Source organism: Colossoma macropomum, unplaced genomic scaffold (genome assembly GCF_904425465.1).
Source record: "Colossoma macropomum unplaced genomic scaffold, Colossoma_macropomum, whole genome shotgun sequence".
In the NCBI taxonomy this organism is placed as follows: domain Eukaryota; kingdom Metazoa; phylum Chordata; class Actinopteri; order Characiformes; family Serrasalmidae; genus Colossoma; species Colossoma macropomum.
The window spans coordinates 32211261-32226857 of NW_023494805.1; the positions used below are offsets into that span (position 1 = coordinate 32211261).

At 39.6% G+C, this 15597-nt stretch overlaps 1 protein-coding gene across 1 annotated transcript in view; it reads left to right on the forward strand.

Moving 5' to 3' along the window:
- The window catches only part of rem2 (RAS (RAD and GEM)-like GTP binding 2), a 48547-nt gene that overhangs the window by 25246 nt on the left and 7704 nt on the right, over positions 1 to 15597 (forward strand). The window contains 1 exon segment of the mRNA XM_036596717.1: positions 12422 to 12599. Coding sequence (XP_036452610.1) covers positions 12422 to 12599 — 178 coding nt within the window.

A 15597-nucleotide genomic window follows, 5' to 3' on the forward strand; every position in this document is an offset into this window, starting at 1 on the left:
TCGTAGGGAGCGACATATTGATTAATTACATGGGGCTTCTATCGAAGGATGCTTATAAATACCTCGGCATGGTTTATATTTGGGCAGAAAATCAATGATTCAGTTAACTTTCCTGTCTGTGCTGGATGTAATTTGCTGTTGGTAGTCCTGGTACACTTTATTAGAAACAGCTACCTTCTATTTTCACTCACTGGCCAATTTATGAGGCCCGCCTACTTTATATACACTATATAGAGTGGTCCAGAAAAGCATTTGAACATTTTAAACTATATGCTTTAATGTAGTTCTTTTGATTCCTTCATAAAATGTGGAACACAGTGATGTTTGTTTAAGAGAGAAGCACTTTAAGCACTGCACTGCACTGATCTGGAAATATTGTGGTCGATATGTAATGATTCTAAGGTGATTAAAATTTAAATAAATTATAATATCAACTTTATTCACAGACATGAATGTCATTTTCTCAATTGTAGGTCTTAAACAAAAATTAGATCTGGATCCACTGTACATGTTACATACATACAAACCAGGTATTGGATGATAAATAATACTGGGCTGCCACAAGGAGAGGTTGGGAAATGATTAAATGAACACATTTACTTGTAAAATCACTACTAAGTGTATTCATGTTATTTGCATTTATTCTAATATTAGTGTTTTTCTGAGAAAATAAACACCTACTGCCCCGATTAACATCTTTTAAATCTGATTTCTCAGGCACCTAAAACATTTCCAGAGTACTGTATCCACAAACCTGCTGTAATTCAAAGAAAGTGTTATTACTAGAAGTGAGGATGAAGAACTCATTAACAGAAATTTATAATATTTCCAAAAAAGAATATCCTAAATGGAGTTTCTGGAAAATTTGGATTTCAGTAGATGTCAATGGGCATTACCCTCCCTTCTATCCTTTATCTTCAAACCCTCCCTTCTGTCATTATTACAGTAAGACAAAAAAAATAGGACAAAAGTCTGTTAATTCCATAAACAATGTAAAGGGTTGATTCGTCAGACCACAAAACATGTTTTCACTGTGCATCAGTCCATTTCAGACGAGCTCAAGCCCAGAGAAGTCGGCAGCGTTTCTGGATGCTGTTGTCATATGACTTGTATTGTGCATAGTACAGTCTTAGCTCACATTTATGGATATAGCGTATTACTATGTATGACTATATATCACTGTATATTCTCCTGTTCAGCCCAGAGAAGCTTAGCCCTGCCCATTTACACTGGAGTAAGGAGTGTTTCGGCCCATACAAGGCAGCCAACCAGAACAGAGCTAAAGTTGCAGTAACAAAACAGCGTGTTCAATTCTAGGGGATAAAGAGAGGTTGAAAATGGTAATGTTAAAGACAGTTTTGACCATTTTTTGTGCATAAAACCACAAAATTAAGATGATGTAGGTCCAGAAACCTACTGTAATTCACATGCATGAAGAGCATGGTGTTAGAACAAAACACATTGAGGTAAAAGCATAATAAAGGTCTTAAATACAGATTTAGGGACGGCTGAAACTTTAAAACACCTTCTAGATGCTAACAGAATGCATGTTTGATGGAAAGCTTTAGGTTTAAAACAGTGAGGCATGACTCAGTCCTGTGATGGTTAAGTAGTTGGAAAGCTGCTTGTTGACGTGGAGTCTGAAGCAGCAGGCCTGGCAGAAAGCTAGGATTTTGTATCTGCAGAGGTGTATGTGCATTGGTTGGGACAAAAGATCTGGACACAACATATTATTGTGGGTGACCAGACTTTTGGACAGCAAGGTTTGTGTTTCTGTTTATACTTGTTTGGACAGAGAGCTTGCTTGGTGTAGAAGGCTTGGACAGATGGTCACTTTTATGACTGTCCTAGGGTGTGTGGCTCCTCATTACATTACAGAGAAACAAACTCAGCACAAGGCTAATCCCCAACATCCAATTATCAGATTTTACTCCTCTCTGTTCAGACAAACAAGTCAACATATCTTTTCTCTATGTTCTCTCTCTCTCTCTCTGGCTCAGGATTGAAGGCCTTGGCTTGATTTTAGTCTAATCTCTTTTTTTCCCCATGCCAGTGTCTAGTTCTCGTTCCAGGAAAAGGCGTGTATGTGTATTAAAGCCCAAGGGAGAGTGGGGTCAGTTGGGTATTTGGCATGGGGGGTATTTTAATTGCATGCCATGTGCACTAAAGATTCTAATCAGCTTTGTTCCGACCCCACATGAACTTCTTCTGTTTTGTGGAACAACTAGCTTAACTGCGGCAGCAAAAAGTAGAACACTGTGAGTGGACGGAATCGCAGTGAGGGGTTTTTAAAGCCATTTTAATTTTAAATCAACTACATTAAATATGAAATGTTATTTTTTCATTTAATTTAAATCTCAGTATTTTCAATAATGTTGATTTACATACATTATTGAAAAAACAAATACAATTAAGTAAAACAAACAGAATCGGTGCAGCCAGGCTCATGATCAAATACTGTATTTTAAATATTTAAAATGATTGTGTAATAACAGCATCCAGTTTCAGGGTCCTCTGAGGTTTATTCCAGGAGTATGGAGAAAACATACCATCTCAGGACAGATTGAACCTGACCTATATCGAGCAGGAGTAGCTGCATTGTTCAGGGGTTGTAGGTATCGACCTCCAGCATGATATATGAAAGCTGTTTATGGAGAGTGGCTATGTAAATAAACAAGTACCATTGATGTTGCTTTCTTACAATGACGAAAGGCCGTGTCACTTTTATGTGCACAAACCAATTCCAAAGAAGTTGGAACAATGTGTGAAATGCTTATAAAAACAGAAAGCAGTGATTTATTAAATTATATTTGACTTGTATTAAGTTGAAAATGGTACAAAAACGCAAGTTGATTTTCTTACCTTATCAGCTTCATTGTTTTTTGTAAATGTATGCTCATTCCTAATTTGATGCCTGCAACATGTTCCAAAAAAGTTGGGACAGGAGCATGTTTACCACTGTGTTACATCAGTTTTCCTTTTAACAGCACCTAATAAACATTTGGGGACTGAAGACACAAACCGATCCAGTTTTGAAAGCAGAATTTTATTTGCCATTTGTCTGTTATAGCAGTCTTCAGCTGTGCAACCATACGGTCCTTCATTGTTGGAGACCAGGTCTGGACTGCAGGAAAGCCAATCTAGCACTTGCACTTGATTACACGTTGTTTTAACACATGCCGAATGTGGTTTGGCATTGTCATTTTAACATAAGCATGGATGTCCTTGAAAAATATGTCATCTAGAAAGCAGAATGTTACTCACATTTTGTTCAGCATTAATAATACCTACACACATGTGTATGTTACTCACTAATACCCCCATACCATGACAGACCCTGGCTTTTGAACTTCACGCTGGTATCAATCTGGACAGTCTTTTTCTGGACAGTCTATTAAGTCCAAGCCCAGAGAAGTCGGCAGTGTTTCTGGATGCTGTTGACATATGACTTCTGCTGTGCATAGTACAGACTTAACTTACATTTATAGACACAGTAACTGATGGTGTTCATTGACAGTGGTTTGTCAAAGTATTCCCAAACTCATGTGGTGATATCCATCACAGAAACATGGCCTTTTGTAATGCAGTGCTGTCTGAGGGGTCGAAGGTCACTGGCATTCATTTGTGGTATTCAGCCTTTTAACTTTACACAGAGGTTTCTCTGGATTCCCTGAATTTTCTATATTGTACATCGAAGAGTGTGAATTACCCAAAATTCCTGCAGTCACTCGCTGTGGAACATTCTTTTTAAACTGATGCATTTTTAGCAAGGTGGCGAGCCCCGACCCATCCTCGCTCATAAGGAACTAAGCCTTTCCTGGATGCTCGTTTAAACCCAAGCATGATTGCATCATCTATTTTGAATGTTGTTTTTTTTATCATTTCTTGGTCTTAAATTGCCCCTGTCCTAACTTTTATGGAATATGTTGCAGGCATCGGTTTCTGAATGAGCATAGGTTTACAAAAACAATGAAGTTGATAAGATAAAACATTACATATGTTGTCTTGTACTGTTTTTGTTCAAATACAGGTCAAAGTAGATGTATGAATCCTTGTTTACTGTTTTTGTCTGCATTTGTCTCAATGTTTTTGGAATTGGGTTTGAAAAACATAGTGACAAACCTGTTAAATGATAACTGACATCAATCATTTTAAGTACAGAGACGGCAGTATGCCTCTGTTTATTACATTTCCATAATTAAAAACCCTACAGCCTTTTGTCAACAGGCTATTGGAAAGCAAGTTGCATTGCTGTTTAAATGTACTAGTTTCACCCTGTTTGTGACTGTTTTCAATGTATGTTTTAAAAAAATGACTTTATCATTAAGCCAAAAGGCAAAGTAATTATAATAGGAAACATTTTTCATCTAAAATGCAAATGTTACAGTGGTTAAGGTTTCTGGGAGCACAGGCAAAGAGTATTTAAAGTAACTTGAAGGTTTTTGAATAGCCAGTTAATCAGATTCAGCACAACAGTACAGCACAGTGTCATTAGCATATAGATGAATATTACAAGTTACCATCGAAGCAATACTATTCATATAAATAGAAAATAAGACAGGACCTAGAATAGATCCCTGTGGAACACCTTTCACTATTTGCAGAAAATATGATGACACATCTCCATCGTCATGCAATCAAGTACTCTCTGTTAAATAATTCTGAAACCATTTACATGTAGAGGCATGAAAACGAATAAGTGACAGTCTATTTAGCAGCAGGGAATGAACAGCTGCGTCAGAGGCTTTTGATAAGTGAACAGAAAGGGTGGCAGGATGTCGTCTATTATCCGAGGCAGAGATAATGTCATTTACACCCAGAGAGAGGGCTTTGAAAATGCTATGACCGGCCCTGAAACCATACTAAAAAGGAACTTTTTTTTTGTGTAGCACTTTTTTACAACTGACTGTAGCTTTTTTTGGTTGCTTGGATATCAGTTATTGTGGTTTAAATAAGGAAAGGCCATTGCTATGACAAGAACCTTGTATTGCTGAAACTGACAATTTTAAGGGTGAAAAAAGGTTATTTAGCTTGTATTGGCCAAATGATCACAAAAGGTTAGAAGCATGAAGTCTGTGGTGCACAGCATCTCACTGAACTTAAGGCACCCCACTGATAGAACTCATTATAAACTCACTGGCCTTGATAATAAGTGAGGGCTCCTCACGGTTACATTACAGGAGTTGGTCAGTGTATAAACATATTGAATGCACTGAAAATAACTATGTTTAGCACTTTTATGCCAGTGATGCCAGTTTGGATGGTCATGTGGAACCCAAACTGAGGTCAAAAATGCTATGCTGTAAAAACTAAATATCAAGGCTAGGCATATGCCCTAAAAATATATTATAATAATCACAGTAGTTTTTAACACAGCTTATATATCTGCTGTCGGAACCAAACCCCGTGTCTCCAAAATGGTAACTTTACAGGTGAAAGAAAAAACATACTTTACTTTTAATGTAAGTCAATGGAAAAAGACTTTTTTTCCAAGTAATTTTGGGTCATTTATTTTGGTCCATGAAATTTACACACAATGTAAAGGGCAACAGGCGTTTTCAAATTATGTCAAAAACTGAAAAACGAAAAAATGGAGATACAAGGTTATCTCCACTACAATAACGCAAATTACCACTTATATGCTATTTTCCATGTTATGTTAGCATGAACTTAACAGTGGTACTGTTTTCCACATTGGGTTTAATACCACACAGCTCTGGCCTACACATTTAAAGCTTGTAACAGACATTCAGATATCAATTTTTACCTTGTATGTTGCAGTTTTAAGGAATCCTTCACTGATATTTCAATCTACAGAGGAGACTCTTATGCCCTATTTGTATGGGATTAGTTTTATTATGAGAAGGTGAGGTAATGTATTGCTTACCTGCACTTTTCATTGATTTTGGTCTCGTCTGAATGCGCCATGTCAGTTGTTTTTACTGACTGAGTGCTCATGCATTAGTAGAGATTCCTGTATCTTCTGCCTTTTATAAAACACAGTAGAAATAACCTCAGTTTATATTAATCTCGTGATGGAATTGACGATAAAAACGTTATCATATTCTGTGTAAAAAAGCGTGGAGGCACTTAAAGAAGCTCTCTGTGGCTAAAATCAAGCAAATAAGTATTGTCCTACCTCAAGTTCTACCTCAAATGTTGAATTCAGAACATTTAAAAAGTCAAATTACATAAAAAAAAGGTTGATTTTATGTGGTTTGCTGTTAACTGTAAATTCTCAACTAATGGCAATACTGGTGATGCAGTGCTTTCACTTAAAACAGCAAGACAGATAGTTAGGATTAACAGAATAATGACTAAATGAATTGTTTTGACATGTTTTCTACTCTTTTCTGGAATAAAGGCAGTGAGTGAATTGAATAGCCGCTTCCATCTCTATCATTTATACTGAGAGTTCTTATCCCATTTGAATTGGACATAAACATTACAGACGTCCTATGGCAAAATTACATTACCCTGCTTCCCCATACAAAACTAATCCTGTCCCAACAGCACTTCTGTTAAGCTGATTATATTTAATATGCCATAAGCCTTTTACTTTTTATATAAGCAAATATGTTTAGTATGCTGTTAAGCATTTTATGTAATTGAGAGTGAAACTAGCCTCGTTCTCTTTGGGTGGGAAGAATAGCCCTCCCTTACCCCCCATCACTCATTGTGATGCTAGCAAGTATGAGCATTTAATAGCCGATGGAACAGAGTTGGCAGTTAGTGTTCTCCTCAAAATGTGTTGCACTGTCCAGTGATGTTGTGTTAGTGACAGTTGGCTGGCTTTGCGTGTCTTGGAGGAACTAGTACTATCCTTTACCTTCCCAGCTTGGCAGTGTGATAGTGGAAGAGCTAACTAGTGAGTGGAATTGGCAACGAGAAAAAAAATCCCCCCAAAAAAAAAGAACAGGAAAAAATGGTGACGTAAAACATCTCTATCTATTACAGCAGTGATTTGTTGAATCAGCTCTGCTATCTGCTCTGTTTTGTCGTAAGTGGTAGTCTGACATTGATTTGGAGCATAAAAATAGAGCATTATGAATAATACACTGAACCTGGATTCTACATCTGTACCTGCCTGTAAAAGGGCAGCACTGGTGAACAGTGGTACATTTTCATTAGATTACAGTTAAATGAATTGGTTACATAATGTATGCTGCCTTATATCGGATTATTAGACTTAATAATATCTTGTGTATTTATTTGTCATCCAACATCAGCATCAGATTTATAAGATTATTATGTAGTGTCAGAGATAATTCATTTTAGTGTCTAATCTAATAATCTCTGCACACAAAAAAGACTTTGCCTTGCTTACTTGCTGGCAGCTTGGAGAACATCTGTGGGCTTTGAGTTTGAAAAAGGATAATTGGGTGGCTGTGTGAACAGTAAGTATGTGTGTGTGTTACTAGATTTGAGTTTACGTGTGTGAGAGAGAGATTTTTAAGACTTGACTGGATTTATGTGCGTGCATGAGGGCCTAAGTGTGTTTATATTAGGATTGTGCTTGAGTACTTACTTTAACCATTTGAGTTGCCAGTATTTGAATACTGAAATCACTATTTGTGTACTTGTTCTGCTTCATCACAAAAAGACGGAGAAAATATAAGTGGTTGTTAGTTGAACTGAATATGTTTTAACACGACAGTAAAATTTTGCTTATTTTGTAAATGTGTATGTATATTGCATTGTGCCACTCTGTACGAGTGCCTGAACGTGAGATAATGTTGCTAAGGCCGTGACAAAAAAGGCTGATGTAGCATGGCTTTATAGCTAACTAGGCTAACTACGCTAGTTGATGTTAGCGAGGTCCAGAAACACACATACATTATCTAAACTGCTTATCCTTCTGGGTTGCCATGGGGTGCTGGTGACTATCCCAGCGGGCATTGACCGGAAGGCAAGATACACCCTAGACAGGTCAGGTCCAGAAACATGTTGGCACCTCATTCAGTGACGAGAAAGGACAATGTGTCCTCATCGACATCCAATTGATGTTTTTTATTAAAAAATTAATAAAATAACATTAACAAAATCTCCTTATTAGTAGGTTATGGGAAAGTCAGGGAAGCCAAAGGTGTCCAAGTTGCAAAATGAAATTGAAGATGTCAGTGTAGTTTTACTGATAAACCAAAACTTATGAGACAACAGTTTTGTGGCATCAGCACAATTTTTTTTTTTACACATTTTATCATTTGCAATTTGTGCAGAAAGTGGATAGAAACATAGCTAAGAAGATAAAAGCTATTTGGCTGCTAATGGTGCCCCCTTGTGGAGAATCTCCAGCCTGCTAAACGTGAGTGAGTAAGTTAGTTAGTTACAAGGCAGCTCCATGAAGTGCTTTGTATCTAAAAAGGTAAAACGAAGGAAAAAATACCTCCAAATTCAGCGTCAACCCATAAATCCGGTTATGGTTATTTGAGGAGTCTGTTGCCAGCACAGGCCTATGTCTGAGAGAAGTAAAATCCATATGCTGGTGTAGTGTAACTGTATCTGTGAGTATATGTGTGCTGTTAGAAGGAGAGAGAAAGATAGAAAAAGATGTGACTTTTCATAGCTATAACTGCGTGTTTATAGTTATGACTATTACAAGATTTGACTGTTAGTGTGTGTGTGTGTCTGTGTGTGTGAGTGAATGCGTGAGCGGGCGGACTCTGACAGATGGCCTGCTCTGCAGTAAGCAGTGTAGAGTCCCTTTGCGGATGCTACTGTACGCTCTCCCCCTCCCTCTCCTGATGAAAAGACCTTTTAGTTTTGTCAGAAAAGCCCTAGAGAGCCCTCTGTCATGCCGCACACTATCGACCACTCATCCCCCGTCCGCCCTGCTCTGCGACAAACATTACTGCCTGTCCCTGAAAGGAGGAAGCATCTTCCCCATCTGCACCCCCACCCCCACCCCTTATCTCTCCATGAAGTAGTGGAAGGTAGGGCCGAGTAATTTTCACAACTAAATGATTCCATTTGAGTTTTAATACAACCAAAGCTGCACAAAATTATGTTTGTTAGTGTTTACCACAATATCAGTCTTTGCAACACACAGAAGGCTGCAGAATGTTTCTGTGCAAGGTGGGATGAAGTAAAGCAAAGCATTCACAAGATCCAACAAACGTAAACGTTCCATGTTCCAGGGTGCCCAAAGTTTTGAATATTGTTTTGTGTAGATTGTATATTGTCTGAACCATGCAGGTCTAATGTGGTGTGTAAAATATACAAATACAAAAATTTTCCATTAAAATATTAGTAAATTCTTCAGTTACTTTTGTTAAGAAAACATACATACATACATCCATCATCTAAACCGCTTATCCTTCTGGGTCGCGGTGGGGTGCTGGAGCCTATCCCAGCTGTCATTGGGCGGAAGGCAGGATACGCCCTGGACAGGTCTGTTAAGAAAACAGTTGGAGACTAAAAATGAAACTAGAGGGGGAAAGTTTGCAAACTAAGTTTAAGTTGGCTTGACAAAGCTGTTGCTGTGAAATCCCAGGTGGTTGCTAAGGTGTTGCTGGGCCACTGGCATCCCAGGTGGTTACTAAAGTGTTTCGTACTGTTTCTATGGTATCCAGGGGGGTTTTAAGGTGTTGCTAGACCATTGCTATGTTACCCCAGGTGGTTGCTAAGGTGTTGCTGGGCCATTGGTATCCCAGGTGGTCGCTAAGGTGTTTCTAGGCTGTTGCTATGGTATCCAGGGGGTTTTTAAGGGGTTGCTAGACCATTGCTATCCCAGGTGGATGCTAAGGTGTTGCTAGGCAATTGCTGTGTTATTTTGGCTCGGTGCTATGATGTTACTAGGCTGTTGCTGTTATCCCAGCCTTGTGCTAAGATTGAGACAGGCAGTACTTCTCTTGTGGAAGAGCTTGTAACTAAGGTAGTAATGGTAACTTCAGTCGTGTGAAGTTAGTTTGGATTTGGAAGGTTTGATGTCAAGCAAAAAGTTTAACTTTAAAAAGAAATCATCTAAAAATGACAGCAAATTTCTTCACTTGGGACAAAAACACCCAGTTGATCCAATACTCAGATTTGTCCTATTATAATAAACAAAACTGTGGTTACGATTTAAACGAGAAAAATTCCAAATAAAATTGTGAAATATCTAAAAGAATTTTCGTTTTTTTTTACTGTATTGCCTCGGCTGCATCTTTTCTTTTGGTTACTTCCCTCCAGCTCACCCTCCCCCATCACAGAGGATCCGGGGCTTCAAATCTTCTCCTTCGGGGCATGGTCCAATTGGCTCAGCCAGGATGTGAAATTTTCAGGCAGCTCTCCAGAGGGCTAGAATTCACCTTCAGGGCTAGGGATGTAGGACAGAATCAAAAAATATATAAATAAATACATAAAAAGAGGGAGAGAGCAACCTTCTCTCCACTTGTCCTCTCTTTTTTTTCTTCTGGGATAGAGACAGAGCCCTAAAGATGATGGCGAGAGGGGGGAAAAGGCGCTAAAGCTAAGTGCTTGGCCTATGTACCTCACAGCCTGGAAGAGTGAGGGAAGTGGAGAAGGCCCTGTTGTAGCCATGAGTAGGGGGATAAATGTGCTCTGCCTTCTTCACGGTAGTTCTTCTTGCTTCTCTGATATCTCTGATTATAGAACAAAAACCCACCATAGCAGCTTGTATTGCCTGTGCAGCATTTTTTTAGAAAGAGAAAAACAGATTTTGCAGCTTATTTTAGCCTAGTTATGAAGAAAGTTTAGAGGTATTATGTCTGTGACTCACTGCATCTCCCTCATTTTATTGTGTCTCAGTGGTAGAACTTATTTTACACCCACAAGCCTTGGAAACAACTGAGGATGTTCCTCAAGGTTCCGTGTTAGGGCCGGAATGATTCAATTTATGTCAGTTAAACTATTCTGTATGCATGTGAGGAACCTAAACTGAATCGGTGTGGTCATCACATGGCTCAGTGGGGGGATTGCTGTGTCCTACTTCACCTTGGCTGTTACCTTTAAAGCATAGCAGTGTGATGAGATGATGTGACATGACACTTGCGGAGGAGGAACTGCTGGGTATGAGGCATCTGTGTGTGTCTACACTGGAACACTCGCAGAACACACCTGAGCTCAGTCTTCTGGGACCATGAACATAGACCCTCACTGTAGATTTCAGGTCATCTCTTTCAATTTCACCAATGCTTTTTAGAGGCAAACAAAAACAGGCCAGCCAGTGGAAAATGCATTTTGCTGTTGTGAGGAAATGGGGGAAAAAAAATCTATTGGCCTGTTCATCCTGAAATGTGCACACAATTTAAAAGGCAGCAAACAGTTTCAATTTGTGTAAAAATGGAATTACTGGAGCTCTTTTTATAACATTTTTTAAATAATGTACACTTAAAGTATACACTACTTGGCCAAAAGTGTGTGGACACCCTTCTAATTAGAATGTTCAGCTGTTTCAGCCATACCCATTGCTAACAGGTGAATAAAATACAATGCCATTAGAATGGGTGATGGTTAAGAATTCAGTGACTATGTGGTGCTGTCACTGGATTCCACCTTTTTAGTGCAATGCCAGGCATTGGCTGGAGTGCTGTAAAACGCATCGCTGTTGAACCGTGAAAATATGTTCTCTGGATTGATGAATCATGCTTCATTATCTGGTATTCAGATGCCAGGAGAACACTACCTACCCTAAAATGGAACCTTGTGGAACACCCCAGTTATTTCCAAGGCCTGTGAGTTTTACTGCTGAGATACACTGAAATGGGGGAGATGCAGTGAGTCATAGGCATTGTCTCTCTAAACTTTTATGATGACTAGGCTAAAACAAGTTGCAAAGTCTGTTTTTCTCTGCTGCACAGGCAATACAAGCTGCTACAATGGATTTTCCTTTTTTAGTCAAAGTCTGAAGTAGGTAAAGCCTCCCTACTCATGGCCATGCTGGGGCCTTCTCTACTTCTCACACTCTTCTAGGCTGTGAGGCACAGAAGCCAAGTACTCATCTGCATAGACTTTTTTCCCTTTTTTTTCTGTTCCAGTGGTGGAAAATCCAAATGCTACATACAATGACATTCTAAAGAATTGGAGGCTTCTAATTTGTGGCCGGTCCTTTGCCTGACTTTGGACCCATGCACAAGGCGAGGTCCATAAAGCAATGTCTTTCCTGCAAACAGAGCCCTAACTTCAAACCCACTTCAACACCTTTGGAATGAATTGTATTGCAGACTCAATGTCTTATCACCCAACATCAGTGCCTGTTCTTACTAATGCTCTTGTGGCTAAATGGAAGCAGCAGCGAAGTAGCAACCAACCAGTGGGATAAGCACCTGTGGATGCATGCCTGTACACGTCATGTATCTTATGTGTATTTTATAACTGAACAGCATCAATGTAGGTTCAGTAATGTGCAACTGCTCAACATTGTACAGCTTGTTCTTGGCTAACTCTCCTCATGATTGGCCTGTGTGTGTTTGATTGACAGGACCTGTCCACTCTGCAGTGCGAGGTGTGCATCCTTGTCTTCTCCCTGACAGACAGACGTAGTTTCCACCGCGTGGCTCAACTGCGCCTGTTGCTGAGGGAGAGCCAGCCAAACACTCCCATCATCCTTGTGGGCAACAAGAGCGACCTGGTGCGCTCACGAGAGGTCAGCACAGAAGGTGAGGACGATGGCCTGTGATGCTCTCACACTAAACTACCCATAAACCAACATCTGCTCTGGGTTTTGCTCAAAGCTTCATATGGCAACGTTACATTTACACAATTATGACTCCAAACATAGCCAAGAATTCTTTGGTCTCTAAAGTTTGCCTCAGTTTTCCTCAAAGTTAGCTGCATCTTGAGCTGCAGTGATTCCGCAGAGACCTGAGGGATGCTATGCTGAACAGTTGGGAGTTGTGTAATGCACCTGATTCAAGCTTGGTAAATGGCTGATGAGCTGAATCAGGTGTGCTAGAGGGGAAAACACTAAACTGTGAAGAGAGTCCCTCTGGACTAGGACTGAGAACAGCTGTCCTAGTTTGCCCTTATTTATCTTGCTTTTGAATCTATCTATTGAATATCCTGATTTCTCAGGGATTATTATTTGCTGTATTCATGTCACAGGATCCTGAGGGCCTGTATACAAACCCAATTCTAAAAATAGTCAGGACAGTATGTGCAGTGCTAATAAAAAACAGAAAGCAGTGATTAGTAAATTTGGTTTGACCTGTATTACATTGAAAACAGTACAAAAACATGACCTTACCTTATGAACTTCATTGTTTTTTGTAAATATACAAACACTTATTCCAAATTTGATGCCTGCAGCATGATCCAAAATAGGACAGGAGCTTGTTAACCACTGTGTTACATCACCTTTTCTTTTAACAATGTTTAGGGACTGAAGACACAAACTGATTCAGTTTTGTAAGAGGATTTTCTGGCCATTTTTTTTGGTTATTCAGTTCTTCAGCTGCGCAACCCTGTGGGGCATTTGTTGTCTAATTTTGAGCTTAAGTCAGATAAGTCATTCTAGCACCCACACTCTCTCGTCACACAGCCACAATCTTGTAACTTCTGCAGAATGTGGCTTAAAATTTTCATGAAATAAGCAAGGATGTCCCTGAAAAAGATGGCGTCTAGAAGGCAGCATATGTTGCTCCAAAATGTGTTCAGCCTTAATGGTGGAACCGTAATGGTTCTCTGGATCTTGAGTCCAGTGAAGCGTCTCTGGACGTTGCTGATGTATACCTTCCGCTGTGCATAGTACAGTCTACTTGCCTTTGTGGATGCAGCGATGGACTGCGTTTGTTGACAACAGTTTGTCAAGGTCTTAATAAGTACATGGGGTGATATCCATCACAGACAGATGCCAGTTTTTATTGCAGCCCTGTCTGAGGGATCGTTTGAGCTTGTGTGGTCATCTGTTGGTACATTTATCATGTGAACACGAAATATATGCTGGGAGTGAACCAATTACTCTGTCCTTTGGAGAACACAGAGGGGAGTTATCGAGCTAGCACTGCCCTCAGCACATTCTCTTCTACTGCAATGTGGATATGGAAATTTTAAAAATCCATCTTGCAGAACAAGATATTGGTTACTTACTGGCACGACCTGCCTATTCACTACATGAACGCTTTGTAAAACAACTATTTTGGTAGTTGAATAATCTATCAATTATTGAAGTGAGTAACGATTATGAATGTATCACTCAATGACTAAATAACTCTTACGTAGCTATCAGCTTTTAAATTTAGCTTGAGGTTGTTATGCACTAACAGTGAAGACAATAAAGATGAATACCTAATTGGCCGTTTGAAATTTGAACAATTTTGTGTAAAAATTACATTTGAACGGCAACTCGTCATCCAGCTCCCCTGTGTGTTCGTGGAGAAGCTATTTGGTAGTGGTGGCAAATGTTCACAGAGAACTCAAGGCAATCAGAAAAATGTTTGCAACTGTTTGCAAACGTTCTCCTATGTTAGTCGAAATGGAACGCACCGGTGGCCTCGACGTTAAGACAACGATGCACTGTTTAAAACTGTAATCGTTATTTGGAACATGAACAGGGTTGTCGTGAATAATAGTTACTTGCTTCTCCATTAACGATTCCAGAGAGAATTAAATTCAACATAGATGTTACAGCTCCTGACATGAAGTACGACGGCTTTTAACATTGATATTAGCTAACAAGCACACCTATCTTACCCAGATGAATCTTCTTCATCGAGTGAGCCGGCGTGTTTCCTCTTCAAAAGCTCCAGCATGGAGAATGTGCTTTCATGCCAGCTGAGGTCAGCTTTACAAATAGCACAACTAACAACCTATTTTTGGAGTTTAGTGTGAAATGCTCCCACACTTTTTTTTGTTCTTGAGGCTGCCATCGTGCTTTTGTCTCCTCTCCAAACATTCCTAGTTAGCGCAGGAAACACGCATGATGACGTCACCAACTGATCGACTATCAAATTTGTTGCCAACTTATTTGGTCGTCACTTTTATTTGACGAAGACAATTCATTGTTATACCCCTAATTATCGCACATTAGGACGCAGACTTTGAAGAGTCAGTATATTTGACTCTACCTGGTACAGTGTTTACCAGTTTAGTCTATTTATGCACTGTGTGAAGTAGATTCAGACATTTCTGCAACATGGACCTCAAAATTCTTATCCTGGTTACGGCCTTGATTAGGAACCACAGCAGAATCAGCTGTTTGTTGCTGCTTTGTAAGCCGTTTTTGGTTTTGGAATCATGGTACATTATTCGCCAGCCTGGTCACTGCATTCATGTGGTATAAGGGACTGTTCTAGGCTGGACCAAGCTCTGGTAACATGGAAATTGCCTGAGCTTAGTTCTTGTATTTACAACGTTGTTGGCCATTCGAGTGCATCTTCCATATGGTAAACTCTGGAATTCACACGTTTACGGATTTGCAAGGGCTGCACACACCGTGAACACTGTGGGAAGACAAATGGAGACTAATTAGAGACTGTGATTGCAGTCCCACCAGACCCTCATGCTCTTGCATTTAATGTGATGCAGCAAGCTGTGCAGTCTTAAAACCTTTTAAACTGACTGTCTGAGATCCTCCAGGTTGGTCTTTGTCTCTCTTCTCCCGAGAGCTCATGTGCTTTCTGTTTGCTCTCTTTCTCTGTTGTCTTTGGGGTATTTGTC